General features: G+C 40.5%; 1 protein-coding gene across 1 annotated transcript in view; it reads right to left on the reverse strand.

The window, feature by feature from the left end:
- The window catches only part of LOC136863664 (E3 ubiquitin-protein ligase Rnf220), a 160578-nt gene that overhangs the window by 102631 nt on the left and 35874 nt on the right, over positions 1 to 22073 (reverse strand). The window contains exon 2 of the mRNA XM_068226030.1: positions 17769 to 18054. Coding sequence (XP_068082131.1) covers positions 17769 to 18054 — 286 coding nt within the window. The remainder of the gene's footprint in view (positions 1 to 17768; positions 18055 to 22073) is intronic.

A 22073-nucleotide genomic window follows, 5' to 3' on the forward strand; every position in this document is an offset into this window, starting at 1 on the left:
TCTCGACAGGTTCTAGAAATGCATAATGAAAAAAAAGGCGCACACACAGACATTTGTGAAATAAGCGCACACATGGGAGATGTGGCAGCGGGGAGTTGGGTTTGCCCAGGTTGCCGTATACCTCAAAGTTAAGCTATTATTGAGAACAATGCATCAGGAAAATCCAATGTTCATCGTCACAACACTGCACCCCATTCCGCCCAGTCATTTCTGTTGTGAAAGTCATGCACGGTTGAATGTGCAGTGTGTTGATATGGAAGTGCTAACAGCTAATACGGGTAAATCTGCGCTATTTTACGGCTATGTTTATCGAGAATTTAGAAGAAAAGATGGGATAATCGTTTGACGATGCCAGAAGAAAAGAACAAAAAGATGCCGTGAAATGTTCGAAACAACATGTTGTGGAATTTTATGTGATCGATCACTGACGGCAAGCACCGGACGCAGCCCGCATAGATGTTGCGAAGTGTGTCAATCAGGCCAAGAAGAGAGCTCACGACGAGGACACGTCCGATTCAAAAATATGTTGTACACTGAAGACATGGAAGAACTACACCACCAATCAATGACCAGGAAGATTTTTTATAATCACGGAAGCAAACCTCTTGGAAACCAAATGGAGCTGAAAGGTCGAGTCGACGTTCTAGATCATGAAGTCCTTCAAATGAAAGATGGCACCAGTTTTCTACCAGTCTTCTCTTGAAAGATGATCACTCAGGAGAAATAACTGTAATTCTCCGTGGGTAAAAAGGGAGAGCTTGAAATGTCATCAAGATTTTCTCATGGATGGATCTTTCAAAAGTTGTAACAAACAGCTTGCCCTAATTAGTACTATCGTATCCACGCAGATTACGGGAACTCCAAAGAAGAAATTAACGTCTAGCAATAGTGTTTGATCTGTTATCAAATTATCCCTGAATGGAAGCTCCGAAAAATTAACGTTGACTTTGAGGAAGCGGCGATTCCGCCCGTAAGGAAACGTTTCCTTCGGTGGAAATAAACGGGCGCTACGTCCAAGAGAAAAACATTTGTGGAGAAGATATTGGACTGACTAACGAATATCGTGAAAACAAGGGCATTCGACTGCATATTCATATGCGTTCTGCGCTAGTTTTTTCCTGAAACCTGACGACGTCGCAGATGGCTGGATTGAAGTCCACTCACTGGCTCCCGACAATCCGAAATTGTCTCGGGATTTTCGCTATTTCGTTGGAAGGTGGATGGAGAATGAATAAATTCGTACTGAATTGTGGTTTTTACAACAAGAGACGGCACCGCACTACCAACAGTGTTGAAGGTTGAACAACAAAATCAACACCAACTCGGAAGACGAAACCCCAGGATGAGAGAAGTATTACTTTGTAAGCAGAAAGGAGGGAACGCAGCCTGTATGTACATGAAAACCAAACTAAACCTTACTGAGAAAAAGACACAGGAGAAATACTTTAAAAGTTTATGAAAGTTTAGAAAAATGTGAAAAAATATGAGGAAACCGGAGGTATCAGACCTTGTTTGGAGATGATAGCTTACCTACAAAAGTTGGATTAGGTTAACTTTGATGCAAATAAAAAAGTTGTTGACAAACCTACAATCAAGCTAAAGATTGTAAATACAAAATAATTACAAAGCTAGAACAAGCTTCTCCAATAAATACTGTAACAAATTATTCATTAAACTAAAATCAACCTTATTTTAAACATGCTTACATAATTGTAACTGTGTCTGTCAATAATTTAGCCAGTCCACAGCCTGGAAAAACTGTGGTGTGAATCAGCTTTTCGATTTCAAAATGTTCAATGAATAATAAAGTGTGCGGCAAATATATCAAACATAGCATTTTCCGGGTAGCGAGATTGACAGGTGGGCACGATTATAAATCCATATTGGTACACAATGAACAGAATGCGCGCTATTTTCATTATGCGTTTATTTCACTGTGCGCTCTTTTTACTGCACCCTAGAAATCTGCAAACAATTCCAAAGTCCAACAACGGCAACCGCAATCGAAGGACAACATAGACACCCACAGACTGGTTTCTATATTTGACAAGGAATGTCGATTTTTTACCATTCTTGTTACATTATAGATATTTATAAAGCAAAAGGAAAAAAAAGGCAAACAGTAATGTCTGAGTAGAGTTTGAATTCCACATTTAATGCCATTTCTTTGATATAACAGTTAAGATTGAGCGTATCTCATCAATTTTGCGCTACCACTAGGACCTACTGAGAAACCGTTACGTTGATTCGGAGTTGTGTTTTTGCTTCGTGTATTTTTTGTTTTTGTTTTGTTACAAGTTGCTTTACGTCGCGCCGACACAGATAGGTCTCACGGCGAGGATGGGATAGGAAAAGCCTAGGAGTGGGAAGGAAGCGGCCGTGGCCTTAATTAAAGTACAGCCTGGTATACAATTGGAAAACCACGGAAAACCATTGTCAGGGCTGCCGACAGTGGGATTCAAAGTCACTATCTCCCGAATGCTAGCTCACAGCTGCGCGCCCCTAACCGTACGGCCAACTCGCTGTGTTGCTTCATGTAATTTCAGTGAACAGCCATACCAGGGGTTGAAATGAGAACCACAGAATATATCTCATAGGATAATCGAGAGAGTACGTTTGGTCCATACCTCTTCTGAGTTGTGAAGTCTGAGACTGAACGTAATCCGTCCCAGACTCTCGAGCATCTCAAGTTCCTACCAGACCGGAAAACTAACCTCTAGACCACGACTGCGGACGATTCTGGGCTGCTGTTTTCATTACGACCATGCATTTCCCTACATGAACCAAGCGAGTTGGCCGTGCGGTTAGGGTTGCGCAGCTGTGAGCTTGAATTCGAGAGATAGTGGGTTCTAACCGCACGGTCGGCAGCCCTGAAGTTGGTATTCCGTGGTTTCCCATTTTTACACCAGGCAAATGCTGGGCTTGTACCTTACTCAAGACCACGGTCGCTTCCTTCCCACTCTTAGCACCTTCCTATCCCATCTCCGCCATAAAACCTATCTGTGTCGATGTGACGTACAGCAAACTGTAAAAAAATGTCTCTACAGGAGAGGTGGGTTATGGTGCGAAGTCTACAGTTAAAATGCAGATTTCTTACCTATATTGTCCCGAAGGCCGAACTTAGTCGATAAGTCTGAAGTATATCATGATAAGAGAAGACAAAACTACCGAGATGTTAGAGCTACAAAATTTATCAGAGTTCATTTACACGAAGTATACGGGGCTCTTGACTATTATGCCCGAAGCTCCTAACAAAAACAAGCAATAATAATATTAATACTGATAATAATAATAATATAACGATGAATGGAGGAGGGCGATATAATTCAGCAATCGCATCCCGTACAGCTGCTCATTAAGGATATTCAACTTGTTATCGAGATAAGAATGTCTTGATTTCTGTAGAAAATCCTTACGTCCTCTTAGACGATTTGTTTGTCTTAAATTTGCATAACCAACTTCTCAGTCAGAGATAATACATTTATTCGAAAGATAGAAAGAAGGCTGATCTTTCAACGAACTACTTCAAGCAGAATAAGTCATTTATATATTCTGACTGGAATCCCTTTCCTGCGCTGATGAGGTTCAGTTAGCGCCGAGACTGATATTCCAATCAACTACACCTAAAGAACTTGGGATAAGGGTATGGAAATTTAACTGAAATGAAATCACTGATGAAACAGTGACGTAATTCATGATTCAATTTGTATAGGTGAGTGGATTCCTCAGACCAAAATAGACCAGAATAACACAAAATGAGCTGCAGGGCACTTTTTACGGGACCGTGTCGAAAACATCCCAACACAGCAATTTAATGCAACACTGTTCGAATCCGCTGCTGAGTGGTCAGTGTCTTGGCCTCTGGATCTCGGAGCCCCAGGTTCGATTCCCAGCTCGGTCATGGGACTTTAATCGTAAACAGTTAATTCTCTTGGCTCGGAGACTGGGAGTGTGTGCTGTCCCCGACATTCCCGCAACTCACAGACGACACACAACACTATGCTACACCACACTAACACGCAGATTTTCATACACAGCAATTGCCATCAACCCTCATCAGAGGGTCTGCCTTCGGAAGGGCTGCACCTGGCTGTAAAATCCCCACGAAGTTACTATTCCTTTTGTCGTATTACCCGGGTACTCGTTTGTTAAAATGTTTCAAGCTATACACTTAGGATAGTGAAGAGAATGAACAAAGGCAAGTTCTTTCGAAAGTTTCATACTAATTCAAAAAGTAATAAGAGTAAGATTGGTTCTCAAATAAATTGCATCTTCAATAATGGCGGTGACACAAAAATGGCATGTGAATACCGATGTACCCTAAAAATTTTCTCCCGCATATCTATCAGTTTGTAAGGGACGGATTTCCTTATGGTAAATAGGTATATGTCCCGATCCTTTCCCCTTAAAAATGAACTAAAATAATCGTATAATAGTCGTAGACTACCTTTTCTTAGTCTTCAGCATAAGTTATTTTATTAAAAATATTATTCAGGCTTACAATTACACTTAACGGTTACACATTAGATCCTTTTACTGATGAAAATAAACCCTGACATTACAGATTCCTCTATAAAGTAAGTAATGTAAAAAGCATATAATGACGAACATTGTGAAGGTGTAATATTTTAAAATAAATGCAATATAGAGTATACAAGCAAATGCTCATCTGACCTTATAAATGCATTCTCTTACAACACAGGTCACTTTAAAGTAATGGTTTCAGAACTTTTCTCAACCGGCGACACCCATTGTAAGCTCTGCAGACCCTATGCCCACGCACGCCCCCCACCCCTCCATACATTTATTTTATAAAACCTTAGAAAACATATTTGAGAATAATGTAGAATAAATGAGAGTATTTCAAAATTCACAGGAATACAGTAACCTATTTAACAAAAAATAGGACGTGTGGACGAAACAAGTATGTAAATTGAAATATATACAAATAATCATACGTCAGAAAAGCGCCAGTATCAAGCAGCTGCTTCAAATTCGAAGTACTGACCTGAAGAGAAGTCTAAATAAACATGTCTCTAAATTAATTAAATAATTCCACACGCATTAATTTGCCTGAAAATTAAAACAATAATTTGCCTTCAAGAATAAAACTTGTGCTTCAATACCTAGATACTCGAGGCAAACCTGAAAGAGAGATGTTGGGAGAATGGACAGGAGGATACCGAAACAAACCCTACGATGTATGTTCACTGAGAAAACGTCCACTGGACGTCCGATGAAAAGGCCTAGGGGCGATTGCGCAAGACGGCGGCAGTATACAACGTCCTAATGCTAGGGACCCCGAGGCAAGATGGTTGCAATACATTGGTTATAACTTTAAGGAGATGGACCAGGAGCTAATGGCAATACATTGTTCAGATAGGCCTAACTCTACACGACTACAAGTAACAAATTAACACATTTAGCTAGTAAAACTGACGGGATATATTTAAAAATATATGTAGAAAATTAGTTACAATGAAAAGATGGACGGACACCGTAACGGACTACACGATCCGATAAATGACTGGACGATGAAGATGAATGTAAATGCACAGGAACTTGTTTCACTCTTAGCAGCCAGTTTTATTTTGTTCTTAATCTCATAAGAACACACAACATCAATGGGATGGATCACATGTTTTAATGTCGTATGTATATTGTATATTCGTTTCTCTCTTTATCAGGCCACATGTTTCTTTTTTCTTCTAAGTGGCTATTCCCTCCCTTGTAAATCTGTCATACCCCACCTCCCCCATTCCGGGAACCACTGCTTTAAATAATATTGTGAATGAACATCATAACTGAACTCACCAAGCAGGAATTTATGAATGAAATACACACAAAATAAATATATTTCGGTGGGTGGAGCAGATTGCAAAAAAATACAGAGCTATTTGTAGGTGTATCAGTATTAAACATCAGCTAACAGTAAAGCAAGGATGGGGAAGGGAAATAATTATGACAAAGTGGTGAACAAAGTGTGGGTTTAGTAACTATCGTAAGGCCTTCCGTCGAAGGAAACCTAACGGTGGCGGGGAGCTCGGTAACGCAAATGTTGATGACCGGAATATTAATAAAACTTGGATGGCCATCTGCAGTTGAGTTTCGGATAAAATATATGCAACGGGTATACCCATTTATGGAGGGACTGTTGCCATTGGCGTTTCATTTTGGAAATTCTAGGACATCATCCTAGCGTACATGTTTGAGCAAAATCAGTATAATAACCTGTGGTATTTTGGTGAAGAATTCTATCGTCATAGTCCTAACCAACCATCTGTCTTCATGCGTTCCGATGTGAAGACAGGTTCAAACGTTTCGAGTTTCTAATCTACAGGACGTGCGTAGTGAGGAGGGTCTTCAAATAATCAAAATCCCACCTGACTGTTTAAACATTAGAGGTGTTCCCCTTAAGAAATAATTAAGACTCAGAATAGCTGGCGGTTAGAAGGATAACGCAATATTTCATTTATTAAGAGGACAGCAGACAAAGCAACCTTCGAAATAAAGTAATTCCAGCTAAAAACCGAATACACAATGTCGGGCTGTTGTTATTACGGCTACTTACTCATTTTACGGGTTTAGGACATTGTTCATAAGCAGCGCGGTGTTATGTATGCAGAAACGATCTTGAACAATATTATTTTGGTGTTTGTGACACTTCAATTATTCCGGATTGGAATGTGTGATTCAGGGCTACAAATAAGGTACCGGTGCTATAATATCATTTCTTGCAGTGAGTTTAAAAAAAGAAGAGGAAATAAAATACACTCATAACAGTCGTCGTCAGAGGAAGATTTTTAATAAAGAGATTTACAAACGCAGCAGATTCCCAGTACTATTGTGGAGCCTGATTTTGCGTGCCATACAATGATGATCGTAGTAACCATATTGCCACGTAGTTCTACTCACTTCAGCACAGTCCTCTATCACAAAGATTGCAACACCTTATAGCATAAAAGTTTCAAGACCGAGCTCGACAGCTGCAGTCGCTTAAGTGCGGCCAGTATCCAGTATTCGGGAGATAGTGGGTTCGAACCACACTGTCGGCAGCCCTGAAGATGGTTTTCCGTGGTTTTCCATTTTCACACCAGGCAAATGCTGGGGCTGTGCCTTAATTAAGGCCACGGACGCTTCCTTCCCATTCCTAGCCCTTTCCTATTCCATCCCTATCTGTGTCGGTGCGACGTAAAGCATCTTGCAAAAAAAAAGTTTCAAGGTGCGAGATTGCCCGGTTCTTTCTGTTTGAAGTGGCTAACTCTCGTACATACTAACTCCTGACTTCGAGAAACAAGTCCACGCCCTGTTTGTACCTACCTCCTGCCTAGGGTAACCTCAGAAGAAGACAGATATACGATAACTGTACTATTTTTTATGAGCTCATACACTTCCTAAACCAAAAGGAAAGTTACTCGATTATGACTCGTGTCACTTAAAATACGGTTGTTGGCGTGTTTATGAGAGTTTACAAGTACAGTTAGACTGGAAGTAACACCATCAATTCTGAACATGATCACCTTCTCCTCGTATCTCTGAAACCAATCGACGGCAAACCGGCTCACTTCATTTCATATAATACATGGTAGCTGTTCACAAGCTCAAAAATACACGTCTATTTAACTGGCATTCAGCTCGTAATATGTGGTAGGTGTTCCGGATTTATGGGCGCTCGGTAGCCTCTTCCAACACATGCCAGACGATAAACATCAATTATTAAAGAAACAGTGACGTTGTCCACACTTGTTCAGCTTAAAGCACTGGAGACAAAATGAACAATAGCATTACTTTCCATGTATCTCTGCTTCCTCTCATAAAACTGCAATAATAGCCTTCATAACTTACGGAGAATGGAACCCACTAAGTAAAATCAGTTTTAGAACAAAAACCTACGAACAGACGATTCCCCACATTGCGATTAATTACTCCTAAAATTATAATATTCCAGCCCACTGTCTCGTTTGCTGCATTGTTATTGCGAGCGGGTTATTTGTGGGGCATAATGCGGGGAGCACCAATAAAAATCTTCATGATCTGCCTGTGCCTCGGCAGAGATCGCCACATTTCGGCCCCGCTCGGCTCGCTCCTGCCGTAGGACAGCGATTGTGGGTGCGAACGAACGGACGAACGCGCCAACCAGCCAATTTATTCCAGACGTGCGAATCCCACTCTTCCTTGCGGCTGGCGGTTCGATTTTCACTCACCGGTCGTGAATCACGACAGGAATGTTGAAATTGCATAGCTGGAGCAGGACAATAAAATCCCGCGGGAGGAAAAGTCATAATGAATGAACAGCTCTATCAATGTTACAAAGAGCCATGCAGCCTACGATTTCAACGCTGGAACAACCACTGTCATGTTTTGTGAGGCGAAACAAAAGGGCGTGCCGGACAAACCACACAAAGCGGCGATATTAATCCTTACACCGCAGTGGCTACAAGCCGCAGACCGCGGGCCATCCTTTCCGCGCCCCGACCAAGCCCGTCACGGGTCCACACCTATTGCGCTTGCCTGCCACCTCCCGACAGAAAATAATAGCATCTTGTGTACAGCGGCCAAAGGCCGGTAACCGACACATTAGTGGTTTGTACAGATAACTTTCTCCGGTCGTTCTTTTAAAGATAGCATGCAGATTTAATCACACCCGTCCTCATGAGAACTACTTTACGGAGAAGACCACTGAATGACAGTTCAGAAAATTTGTAGTTCATTATGATACGAAAACATCACTCTGTGGTTGAAATACCTGTTCTAATAAAATCTCAGAAATTAAGTAATGTTAGATGTGATTGCTGTTTATATGCATGACCGTGTTTGGTTGACTGGAACAGGTGCGGAAAAGAACGGGCAATCTTATTAATGTATTTGCGAACAGTACACGACACATGTACGCAGTTATGAAAACCAGACATTCATTAGTCCTAGTCGTGAATCATGATTCGCGTATGTTCGAAAGACTGGTACAAATTCACAAGATGATGTTGATTCCTGTTTTAAGGGATCAAGCATCGATGTCATCGGACCATACAAACATCGCGTGATTAGAATCGTCATAGTCCATCGACGACCATGTTATGTTAGTAAAATATCTTAATAATGTTATTGGTTTTACGTTCCGCAACATATTTTTAAAATTTTGGAGACGCTGAGGTGCTGGAATTTTGCCTCGCAGGAGTTCCTTTATATCACACTAGCAAGTTACCCGTGCTTCGCTACGGCTTTAAAATGAAAGTTATTATTCAAAGTTTTACATTTTGGAGAGTCCACTGTCAGCTGTGCCTGTAAAATACGTCCTCAGGTCATACTCAAACGGTTTTGGGGAAATGGTTATTTATTTTATAATCTACCACTCACTTGAACCCCGTACGGAAAAATTTGAATGTTTTAAACCGTATCTAATTTAACATCTAGGACGTAAAAGAGACCAATTTGTGAAATTTTGATTTTGTACGTCGAACAGTAATACTTTTTTAAGGGGGTGAATGTTTTGAAATATATATTAACATCTAGGATATAGAAGACAACTCTTCATTAAAAAAAATAATGTTCGTGCCTGAAACGGTTTCGGAAGAATGGATATTTTGTTACCGAGAGTCAACTACCATCTAAACCGCTTAGGGGAGAACTATTTGAAGTATACGGTATTTTACACCTAGGACATAAAAAAGACTCTTCTTGTAAAATTACAACTTTGTACGCCAAACGGCTTTGGAGGGAGGAATAATTTAGTTTACAGAGTTAAACTCATTTAACACTTTAGCAGTGGAACGTTTAAAAATATTTGGAAATGTGTCTTCGTACGTTAAACCGTTTCGGAGGAAGGAAGGAAGGAAGGAAGGAAGGAAGGAAGGAAGGAAGAAATGAATGTATTTGTTTTCGGATCTTAACTCCCATTTAACTCTCTGAGGGGTTAGATTTGTTTCAAACCTTCTATTATTTAACACCTACGATATCATTAGCCATTCTAACTTCGTAATTCAAACGGTTTCATATAAACGTATATTTTTGTCATCATTCCTCATCCCCAGTCAAAAACAGTCACCGGTGTATTATTTTATGTCCACTTCTTATTTGTATTCTCATAAAAGGAACTGAATTTCCTTTTCACGCCCCCCCCCCCACAAAATGTGTGTTCATTTTTAAAGGAGGTTCCAAATAACAATTTTCACGTCCATAACATCCTTCGTTTTTGAGATATAAGTATCCTCATACAAAGAAATCAACTCATTTTTCAATTTATTTACCCACCCTTAATTGGATTTTCCGAAAACATAAGAATACGCGTTTCTTTATTTTTTAAGACGATTCCAAATAATAATTTTCATGTCTGTAGCATCTTCAGTTTTTGAGATATAAGTATCCTCATAAAAAGAATTCAACCCTTTTCCAGTCCTTTTTACATCCCACTTAAGTGGATTTTACGGGAACAAAAAATACATGTTCCTTTATTTTTAAAGGAGATTCCTTATACCAATTTTTCTTCTGTAATATCTTCAGATTTTTAGATACCAGTACCCTAAAAAATAATTCAACTCCTCTTTCACTCCTTTTACCCCCCCCCCCCCTCTTTTAGTAGTTTTTCCGAAAAAGGTATGTGTTACTTTATTTTTAAAACAGGTTAAAATACAAATTTTCACGTCCGTACCATGTTACATTTTTGAGATATGCGGTATATATACTCATTTTAAAAAGTCACCCCCTATGTCAGTCCTGTTCACGCCCGCCCCCCCCCCCAAAGTAGGTTTTCGAGAAGCCAAAAAAAAAGTGTGTTTATTTTTAAAGGAGATTCCAAATACAAATTTTCATATCTGTTAACATCTTCAGTTTTTGAGATATAAGTATCCACATAAGAAGAATTCAGCCCCTTTTTCAGTCCGTTTTACACTCCCCCCTTCCACGGAAGTGTTTTTTTTCCAAAAACAAACAAATACTTGTTACTTTCATTTTTAAAGGAGATGGAAAATACCAATTTTCACGTCTGTAACGTGTTACGTTTCTTTATATATACTAATTTTAAGAACTCACCACTTTTGTCGCTCCTATTCATCACCCCTTAAGTAGATTTAAAAAAAAGTGTTTCCTTACTTTTAAAGGAGATTGAAAATACCAATTTTCATGACTAACATCTTCAGATTTCGAGATATAAGTATCCACATAAAAGGTATTCAACCCCTTTTCACCTCTTTTCACCCCTGTTAACAGGATTTTCCGAAAACAAAAAAATACGTGTTTCTTTATTTTTAAAGGAAATTCCAAATACAAATTTTCATGTCTCTAAACTTTTCAGTTTTCGAGATACAGATACACTCATTTTAGAAATACACCCCCATTTTCACCCCCTTAGCGACGGAATATAAATAAATCCTCCCTCAAGTGAGCACCTACATTGCAATATGAATATATCCCCAAAATTTCATTCTTTTATGTCCGGTAGTTTTGGCTCGGCGATGATGAATCAGTCAGTCAGTCAGTCAGTCAGTCAGTCAGTCAGTCAGTCAGTCAATCAGTCAGTCAGTCAGTCAGTCAGTCCAAGTTATTTTATATATACTATATATATATAATATTTCCACTTTTGGCAACTGTATTGCTATTACAAGTCATGACGTTTCAATGTTAAACAGATTCTAACCGAACTAAGCAACATACGGATTGGAAGTGGCGTGTCCTGCGCTAAGCATCCTGACGCCTTCCACGTATAGTGAAGCATAGGCTGGTACTGTGGTGCACTCACTATTATAGAAAAATTCAACTTGAAAACGAAGATCTTCTCCTCTTCATGACATATGTACTCTCTTCCACGTGCCGCGCAAATATTGGTTGGGCTCAAACTTTCATTCCCTGGTATCGCAGGTTCCATCGCGGAAAAACTGACGATACTATACCCGCTGTACAGGTATGTTTTGGACGTTGCCGAAACACCCCTGCGTCATAGGCTGAACAACCAGACACTGTGGGATACGTCAGTCCACGTGTCCGTAACTGACCTTGGAGACATCACTGTGGACTTGTTTACCGTGTACAACGTACGTGAATGGATGATAAATAGGAACATTTTCGGTATCTTACGCTCTGTTAATACCGGAAGGGTAACGTATTTCAATCCAGAATGAAAATATGTGTAGTCATGGAGAAGATGCGGTGACGAATTGAGCATACCAAAAGTGGTTTACGCGATTTCGATCGCGGAATTTCTCCATAAAAGGAACTGCGCCAGGACGGCTTGTGGTGCCAGACGCGGAAAGAATAAACTTCTAGAAAAATGGCAATGTATTCTTAATAATAAGGAGGCATTCTGTGTGAAATAAATTCTGTTTACAACAACAACAACAGCAACGCACTATTATACTGTCTGTATATGTCCTTCCTCTGGTTTGGATGACATTTCGTGTCATTGTTTGCTACGTCCGTTTCCCATACCCGCGGGTTTTCGGCAACTACACTGTCGTAGTTGTGCTGCTGGCGGCAGCGTGTGCAGGCTCTATTAGTGGTTGTAAGTAGAGCCCTGCACGGATGCGGATATCCGCGGATTTCTTCGCGGTTATCCGCGAAGTTAGTGTCTTGGCGGATACAAACTGTATGGCAGTGCGGATAATGTTGCCGATAATTTCTAAATAATGAAGGTTAGTGATTTTTCACTCAGGTATACTCTTATTTTTGCTTGTGGTTAGGCGATCCTTGACATTGGTATGGAAGGAGGGTGATATATATAGTACCTAGAGACCATAAAGCCGTAAATCAGACCTGAACCAGCTAGCAGCTGCTCGCAATTAATGGAAGGAAGGAACACAGGTCAATACGCCAGTACTTGTCGCAAGAGAAAATCCCTCATAAACCTGTGATCGAAGGGGTTCTGGTGCCAGGTATCGGGCCTGTTGTATTATGTTAACAGATCTATTAGTTTCAATACCTTGGGTGTAACATACTGTATTTAAATATTTACAATCTCCGCGGATAACCATTTTGCAGATGCGGATAACCATTCGCGGATGCGAGTGCGGATGAAGGCAGTGCGGATACGGAGCGGATGCAGATATTTTGTATATCCGCGCAGGGCTCTAGTTGTAAGCTAACGAAGAAACTCAATTCTGAGACAGCCCAATAGTATGTACTGGCGAAAGAAACAGACGTCAAGAAGCTGACAGAACTTTGTGGGTTTAGGTGGTTTGATTTTAGAGGAAAAAATTTGCACTCCAGTGACCGAAAATTTTCGTCGACAAATTTGTGTCGGTTTGACCAGAACACGAACCCAGCAACAAAAGCAATGCTCCCTTTAGTTCTGGCTTCAGTACTTCACGCATTTAGGACAGTACCAGAGCTGGTACCACTGGTGCTGCAGTCACATTCTATAATCGGAGGAATATACGTGAATGGATGATAAAGAGGTTACATCGTTACATCGTAGTGTGTCGGAAACACATTTATCAAAGTTAGCACCCGCTTCGTGAAAGCAGATATACTATTTCTTTGCTGGGCGTCCTCATATGGAAATAAGCACCTGAATTGGGTAGTAGACGCAACGCTTTGAACAGCACCTCCAGTCGTCTTTTGCAACCACATTTCAAAAACTTCTACTCTCTTTCTTTCTGAGACCAAGCTCGATAGCTGCAGTCGCTTAAGTGCGGCCAGTATCCAGTATTCGGGAGATAGTAGGTTCGAACCCCACTGTCGGCAGCCCTGAAAATGGTTTTCCGTGGTTTCCCATTTTTACGCCAGGCAAATGCTGGGGCTGTACCTTAAGACCACGGCCGCTTCCTTCCCAATCCTAGCCCTTCCCTGTCCCATCGTCGCCATAAGACCTATCTGTGTGGGTGCGACGTAAAGCAACTAGCAAAACAAAATTTCTCTCTGAGCTGATTGTCCACGTTTCATTTCCATACAATGCCACGCTCCAGACTAAAGTCTTCAAAAAGGTATTTCTAATTCTCATATCAATGTTCGAAGTGAGCAAATTTCTGTTCTTAAGAAAGCCATTCCTTGCTTGCGCTAGTCTGCGTTTTATGTCCTCTTTACTTCTGCCATCATTAGATACCCTACTACCCACGTAACAATTCTTGAACTTCCTTTAACACTTCATTTCCTAATCTAATATTTCCGCAATCACCTCACTTTGTTCCACTGCAGTCTAATAAATTTGATTTAGATTTATTTTCATTTTGTACTCGTCCTCTCCAAGACTGGGCTCATACCATTCAGCAATTTCTCCAGATCTTCTGCAGTCTCAGATAAAATAACGATATCATCGGCAAATCTCAGAGTTTTGATATCCTCCCATTGGCTTGCGATTCCTTCTCCAAATTCCACGTTGATTTCCTTTATTTTCTTTACCGCCTGTTCTATAAAAACATTGAAAAGGTGAGGGGATAAACTGAAAACTTTCCTCTCCTTCCTGGGATTGTTGCTTATTTTTCATAACGTTCGATTCTTATCACTGCAGAGTGATTTTGGTACAGATTGTAGATAATCCTCCTTTCTCGGTACGTGATCCCGATCATTTTCAAAATCTCTAATAGCTTGGTCCAATTCACGTTTATCGAATGCCTATTCTAGATCTACGAATGCCATGTACGTGGGCTTGTCTTTCTTAAATTCGATTCTCTAAAATCAGACAAAGTCAGGATTGCTTCACGTGTTCCTACATTTCTTCTGAAGCCAAACAAACCTTCTCCCAAATCAGCTTCAACTTGTCTTTCCATTCTTCTGTAAATAATAGGCCAACGTGATAGCACTGTGCACGCATGAGATACTGAACTAATGGTGTGGTAGTTATCACACTTGTCAGCATCCCCTTTCTTGGGAATAGGTATAGCAACATTCTGCCGAAAATTGGATGGCACATCCATATCACATATCTTGCACACTAAATGACATAACCTCACAATGCTGGTTTCTCCTAAAGCAGTCAGTAATTCTGAGGAAATGCCATAAATTGCAAGTACCTTGTTCGTGTTTAGGTGTCTCGAAGCTCTGTCAAATTCTGACCTCAAAATTGGGTCTCTTTCATCAGCATCAACAGTCTCTTCTTGCTCTATAAACTGCACTTCTTTCCCTTGCTATAATTGTTGTTGAATATGTTCCTGCCATCTTTCTGCCTTATTTTCTTCTCCTAGGAGTAGTTTCAAATCAGAGCTCTTAATATTCATACACCTAGTTTTCCTTTGTCCAAAGGTTTCCTCGATTTTCGTGTATGCAGCACATACCTTTCCTACAATCACACAACCTTCAACATCCTTGCAGTTCTCATTCAACCAATCTTTCTCAGCTGTCCTGCTCTTTCTATCCAACTCATTGTTTAATCGCCTGTATTCTTTTCAGCCCTCCTCATTTTTTTTTTTTTTGCGTTTTTGTGGCCGTACTCGTCACTTACTATAAAGGTCTAGTATCTCCTAAGTTATTCATTGATTCTTAGTTGATATTTCCTTCCTTCCTAACCTTTCATCAGCAGCACCACCGACCTCATTCTTCTCGACTGTCCATTCTTCCTCTAATGTGTAGGCCTTTTCATTTAGTCCTTGTGCAACATGGTCCTTGAAACAATCCCTCACACTCTTTTCTTTCAACTGGTCTAGATCTCATCTCCTTGCATGCCTTCCTTTTTACAACTTTTTCAACTTCAGATTGTATTTCATGCCAACAAGTTGTGGTCAGAGCCCACGTCTGCTCTTGCAAAAGTCTTGCAATCTAATACCTGGTTTCTGAATCTCTGCCTAATCATAATGAAGTCGACTCGATACCTTCCAGTGTCTCCAGGTCTCGTCCATATATACAACCGCCGTTTGTAGTGTTTGACCCAAGTATTAGCACGGACAAAATAATGATCGGTGCAGAACACAACCAACCAACTTTCCCTTTTATTCCTGTGTCCAATTACAATTCTCCTACTCTATTCCCTACCCTTCCTTGGCCTACCTCTGCATTCCAATCTCCCATCACAATTAGCCATCAACCGTCCACATTATTTTGTTGTGTTTTAAAAAATGTTTACTGCCATAAATTAAGTAAATATGTTGTAAACTACACATAAGTGCAGTTTGTATTAAATTTTGACTTTTGATTTTCGAAAATTAGGTTTGTGACTTCCAGGTCACACAAGGAAATAATGATATGTGCTATCTTTGTCAGATTTTCGTTAATCATGCTCAAAGTCAAATTATACTAAGGAATTGGAACAAAGCAGATCTTTTGCTGGAAAATTTCTTTATAGAAGACGAACTCTTTAATTTATAGAAGATAAATTCTTTAGAATCACAGAATTTTCAAAAGATACATTGTTCAATGTTTGCACTTTACTGAAAACTGTTTTTGAATCAAATGTTCTACAGTGTGTGAAACTGTACAAAACAGTTAAATGTAGGTGTGAAACAAAGATGAATACTTTCCACACATAACTTTAGGTACATCTTGGCAACCTGGCTTCTTGCATCTCGCTCTCTTGTCCGTGAACTGTGGCCAGTGGTTAGTTTCATCTTGCCTTACTTCTCTTTGGGGCATTGGAGCAGCTGGTCCTTTCTTCTTATTTTCCTCAATTTCAGCTCCTAATGCAGACGAACTGGGTCATCTTCTCATCTTCTGCCTATCCTTGTGTTGCATACAGAGGCAAAAAGCAACAGAAAATTTGAAGTCGACCAAAGGCATCTCCCCTTTCTTTATCACTCCGCAAGCCAGACAATCTCTCCTGTAGAGCAACCAGGCATTGGCAACAGCTACATCTACTAAGTGGAAAAAAATACGCAGATAACATTTTTTGGATCGAATCTTTGTTCTGTATAGTGCAGTAAGGGACTTCAGCAAATCAACTCCATCCATACATTTGTAGTAGAAGACCGCATTAGGACATTCAAATGCAATTCCCTCTTGTTTGTCTTATCCCACCGCTGTACTGTTGAAGTTGGATAAGCACCAACAAATGTGCTCAGTAAGTGTGCAGGCTTATTGTCGTACCACTTTACAGTATTTAGTACAACACCACCTTTTTACGAGCAAATTCTTCAAAGCTGCCTCTTCTCTTTTTCTTCAAATCCTTATATGAGGAAAATGGGCTTCAGCCTATTACAGTGAACTGCACCCACAGACGCAATGCCCAGAATTTGCAATTCAACCTGCAGATACACAATAGTGAACCAATTATCGAAATAAAGCTTATGGAAAGCATGCTTTGGTATGACGGTTGCCAGGCGAAGAACATTTCCACTTACACCAACATCTAGTAAAGAGGCATTATGAGTGACCTTTCCTATATATAATTCCAAATAGGTTTGTTCTTTATATAATTCTTTAGGCTGTGCTTGCCCTTGAGCGGGATTACTCGTCATCAACTGACAGCTTCTCATCTATAGTTATTGTTTTGAAATTCTGCAGTAGAGTCTGTAAAAATGGTCGAATTTTGTAAATCTTATCATCTGGATCAATGGTACTATTGTCATTGAAATGAGAATTTAGTTTTATTTGTTCCCACCGATTACGAGACATATGTATTAGCGACAGCAGTTGCTCGAGTCTCAGTTTTCCAATACATCCAAGATGATGGTAGTCCATAGATAGACATAAATAGGCAGCATCCAAAAATGCTCTATTTCACTCTTGTCCAAATGTAAGGCTTTTGAAAGATCTCTCTGCACATAGTATAAATTAGATTGAGAAACCGCGTTTTCTAGAATATTATCGTCTACTAATTGTTTGAAGTATGTTATTGGTGACTGAATAACAACTGGTCCACAGGGAAGTTTTCCTTTCCATCGTGGAATAGGCATTATCGAGCGACTAGTAATTGCCTTCCACGAGCATTCAGTAAGATTAGGTGGTGCATTTTCAACTTCATTATCAAGTCCCATTCTTTCATCTTTATCTTCTACTCCTGCATTATTTCCTTCTTCATTTGTATCGCTGTCATCGCTCTCTGGAATAATAATATTTGGAGTTTGATTCCTACTTATTTTATCATCAACTGAATCAGAAGCTAATACAGAATCTTCTGATTCATATCCAGATATTGGCCTAATCTGAATGTTATTTTTCTTCCTCTTATGCTTTCCATAAAAGAACCGAATATTCATGACTCTGGAACATAAAACGAGGTTATGAATCTATTATTGCCCAATGTGACTTTGAGGTTACAAAGCTTTTATTTTGAATAATAAGCTAAGACATCAACTAAATTATAAAATAGCAATCTCATAAAGTATTCAAGATGCTCACCTTTGCTACTATATTTTTAATGCATACAATTTGTTACCAATATCACAAGATATAAGAGTAAAACTAGCTGTGCACCATGTGCTTGGGAAATGCATCCAACAATACATTTAGCGCTTACTGGTGGCTTATGCATGTAACTATTAAACTCTTAAACAGTTGAAAATCACGACAGCCATGCTGTAACTTGAAAGTTACACTGGGAAGTAGTGGTTCAATTGCATTCTAACAGTAGAAAATGTAGGTACACAAATGGTGTGTAAATTCAAAGTCACATTGGGCAGTAGCGGGCTAGATTCTCACCATCTTTTTACATGCCGGTATTGTATTAAATCTTCTATCTCTTCATATATTCTTTCGATTCTTCCATCACCCGTTGAACTAGTTGGCATATAGATCTACACTATTGCGGTAGGCATTGGCTTGGTGTCTCTCTTGACAACAATCATTTCACTGTAGGGTTGGGTAGACCGGAACATTAACTTGTTCCGCAACATTAGGAACTTGAGGCGGAGTGTTTCGGTACAGAGTGCCGAGACACGGGACACATGATACAGGACTGTAACTGCGTCCTAGAGAGAACTTCGAGAGGCAACAGGACATGCTCCGCTTCAGCTGGAATGTGCCTGAACCGAACGTGCTGTGCCAAGGCCGCACTAGATACTCGTAGATTAGTTGGCCTTGGCTGTCTGCCTGTCGATACCGGCTGTGTGCCGCCCTATGTTGGAGTGTCAACATTTTTTCATCCAGTTATATCTTTAATTCCAAAGCGATGACCCGTATTTTTCTTGGGCATAAAAGTTTCCTTAAATTCCAAATTAATTTTTAACATCATTCCCCGAGAAGGTGTTGAGGGAAATTTTCGAGATATTGAAGAAAGTAAATGGAAGTTGAGAGGGAAGGAATTCGAAGTGCAGAGAGCATTAAGGCGCACATTGGGACGCAGAAGAAGCAGCTAAAGCAGTGCAGCGCAGAGCAGATTTTTGTAATCCACACAAATCATTGCACCATCGCAAGTTGACAGACAGGGCAGGACAGAGCAGAGCAGGCCGGTTCTGCACCTACTTCCGCCTACCACGCGCAGTCTTCGAAATACAGTTTCCTGCGCTCGTGTCACGCAGTTAGTTAAGAAATGGAGGAGAAAATTACCACAGCCATTCAGTCTCACCATGTTTTGTAGGTACTATGTGAATCATGTGGTCTGCAATGCAGTATGTATGTATGTATGTATGTATGTATGTATGTATGTATGTATGTATGTATGTATGTATGTATGTATGTATGTATGTCCGTGAGAAAATGGCTGAACAGAATTTAATGAAAATCGGTATGAAAATTCGGGGAATAAGGCACTACAGTCTAGGCTATAAATCATTTTATTCACGCTGCGTAACAAGGTAGTTTAGAGAAAGGCCTAAAATGTAATCCACCGAGCAAGTGGCCGTGCGGTTAGGGTCGCGCCTCTGTGAGCTTGCATTCGGGAGATAGTGAGTTCGAACCCCACTGTCGGCAGATTTCCTATGGTTTCCTATTTTCACACTAGGCAAATGCTGGGGCTGTATCTTAATTAAGGCCACGCCCGCTACCTTCCCAATCTTCCACCCTTCTTCCGTCGCCGAAAACCTTCGATATGTTAGTGCGACGTTAAACAAACAGCAAACAAAAGAATGTAATCCTCATATATCTATGAAACAATCCGTGACCCAAGTTCTCGCAACATATAGAATTTAAGACAAAGATCTAATGCTGATTATGGAGAGCATCATCGCCGACTCCGTCGCCGTCATCCATCATCACATTTATATGAAGAGATAAATACGGAAAATCATTTATCATGTCTTGTCAAATATAAATGCAAACGCGTTCACAACAGATTGTCAATGTTGATTGATTTTAGTATCTTGTGTCTTGTGACAACTAGATGAAAATCTAGCAGTACATTTGTAAATACATATTTTTCCCTCTCCCCCACTGTGATCCTATTAATGAATTTACCATGCAAGTTGGTCGTGCGGTTAGGATCGCCTTGCTATGAGCTTGCATTCGGGAGATAGGGCGTTCGAACCCCACTGTCGGCAACCGTGAAGATAGTTTTCCGTGGTTTCCCATTTTCTCACCAGGCTAATGCTGGGGGGGCTGTACCTTAATTAAGGCCTCGGTCGCTTCCTTCCCATTCCTAGCCCTTTCCTATTCCATCGTTGCCATAAGACCTATCTGTGTCGGTGCGACGTAAAAAATATAAAAAATAATCATGAATTAAATTCTTTGCTTAGTCCATATGAACGCCGAACATCGGTAATATAGAAATATTGTTCAGTCTTGTAAACTGACGAAGGTGGTTGTTTTTATTGCGATTGTCTTAAGCTGAATAACCTCGTTGCCATCAGCACAAGGGAAATTGTGAAGATGACTAACAAAATGAGAAAAATCGCGAATATTTGAAGAAAAAGAAAAAAAGAGCCTCTTTATACTGGATGCCCCAGTAAAGAAAACATGTTATTTCTGAAAATCGACGAGACCCAGCGTGGCAATGTGCGCTCACGTCCACTTCGCAATTTCGTAAGCTTCGCGCTGTTCTGCTCTGCTCTTCCCTGCTCTGCGGCCAACTGCTTCTCAATGTGCGCCCGGCCTAACAGCACGAAAGTACAACAACGTATTCATCCAGTTATATTTTTAATTCCAAAGCGACGACCCATATTTTTCTTGGGCTTAAAAGTTTCCTTAAATTCCAAATTAATGTTTAACGTCAATCCCCGAGAAAGTGTTGAGGGAAATTTTCGAGATATTAATTACTCACTAATTACTCACAATACAGGCCAATACATTCAACTGGTGAAAATATTCTTGAATTGGTTACTTTTAAACACCTGCACTGCCACTGTAACCGTGTTATGTGTATTTTATATTGACCGGAAAAATCTTAACCTAAAAGCAGCCTTTAACGTGATTATTGGGCGCGAATTTCAGTGTTCCGACTGTTCGTTCACGTTCCCCGCAGCTTTATGCTGGACCATGGCCATAACTACACACAGGCACACACCACACAGCACGTTCCGTACAGGCACACTCCCAGTTCCCACTGGCGCGGAGCATGTAATGTTGCCTCCCGAAGTTCTCTCTACACTGCGCAGTTACAGTCCCGCGTCCCGTGCGCCCGCTGCACAGTTCAGCTAGTAGGCGAAGGGCAGTGCATAGTGGCGCTTTTGATGGGACAGCGAGTCAGTGTCTCCGGCTCGCTTGAGAATGTTTTGGAACAATTGACACTCGGTGTTCTGGAACAGCGGAACATAACTGTGCACCGGCACTTTGTGCCGAAACACGGACATGGTGCCCAACCCTATTTCACTGTGCTGCTCATAGTAGTTTACCCGCTGCCGTATTTTCTTATTCATCATTAAGCCAACTCCTGCATTTCCCCTGTTTGATTTTGTGCTGATAATTCTGTATCGCATGACCAAAAATCCTGTTCTTCCTGCCAACGTACTTTACTTAGGCCTACACTAACGGCATCCAACTTTAGTCTATCTCCCTATCTATTTCCCTTTTCAGATTCTCCAACCTACCGCAACGATTCAAATTTCAAACATTCCACGCTCCGACTCGCTAAATGTCAGTATCCGTCTACCTGATGATTGCCCCTTCTCGTGTATTCCCCACTTAGAGATCGTAATATTTTACCCGGGACGAAGCCATCATCAGTACTTCATTCATAGAGAGAGTGCTGCGTGTCCTCGGGAGTAAGATACGGCTGTAGTTTCCCGTTATTTTCAGCCGTGTAGGAGTAGCAACACAGCTAAGCCATGTTAAATATTATTACAAGCCCGTATCAGTCAATCATCCAGACTGATGTGAAAATGGGAAACCACGGAAAACCACCGTCAGGG

Source organism: Anabrus simplex, chromosome 2 (assembly GCF_040414725.1).
Source record: "Anabrus simplex isolate iqAnaSimp1 chromosome 2, ASM4041472v1, whole genome shotgun sequence".
NCBI classification, from domain to species: domain Eukaryota; kingdom Metazoa; phylum Arthropoda; class Insecta; order Orthoptera; family Tettigoniidae; genus Anabrus; species Anabrus simplex.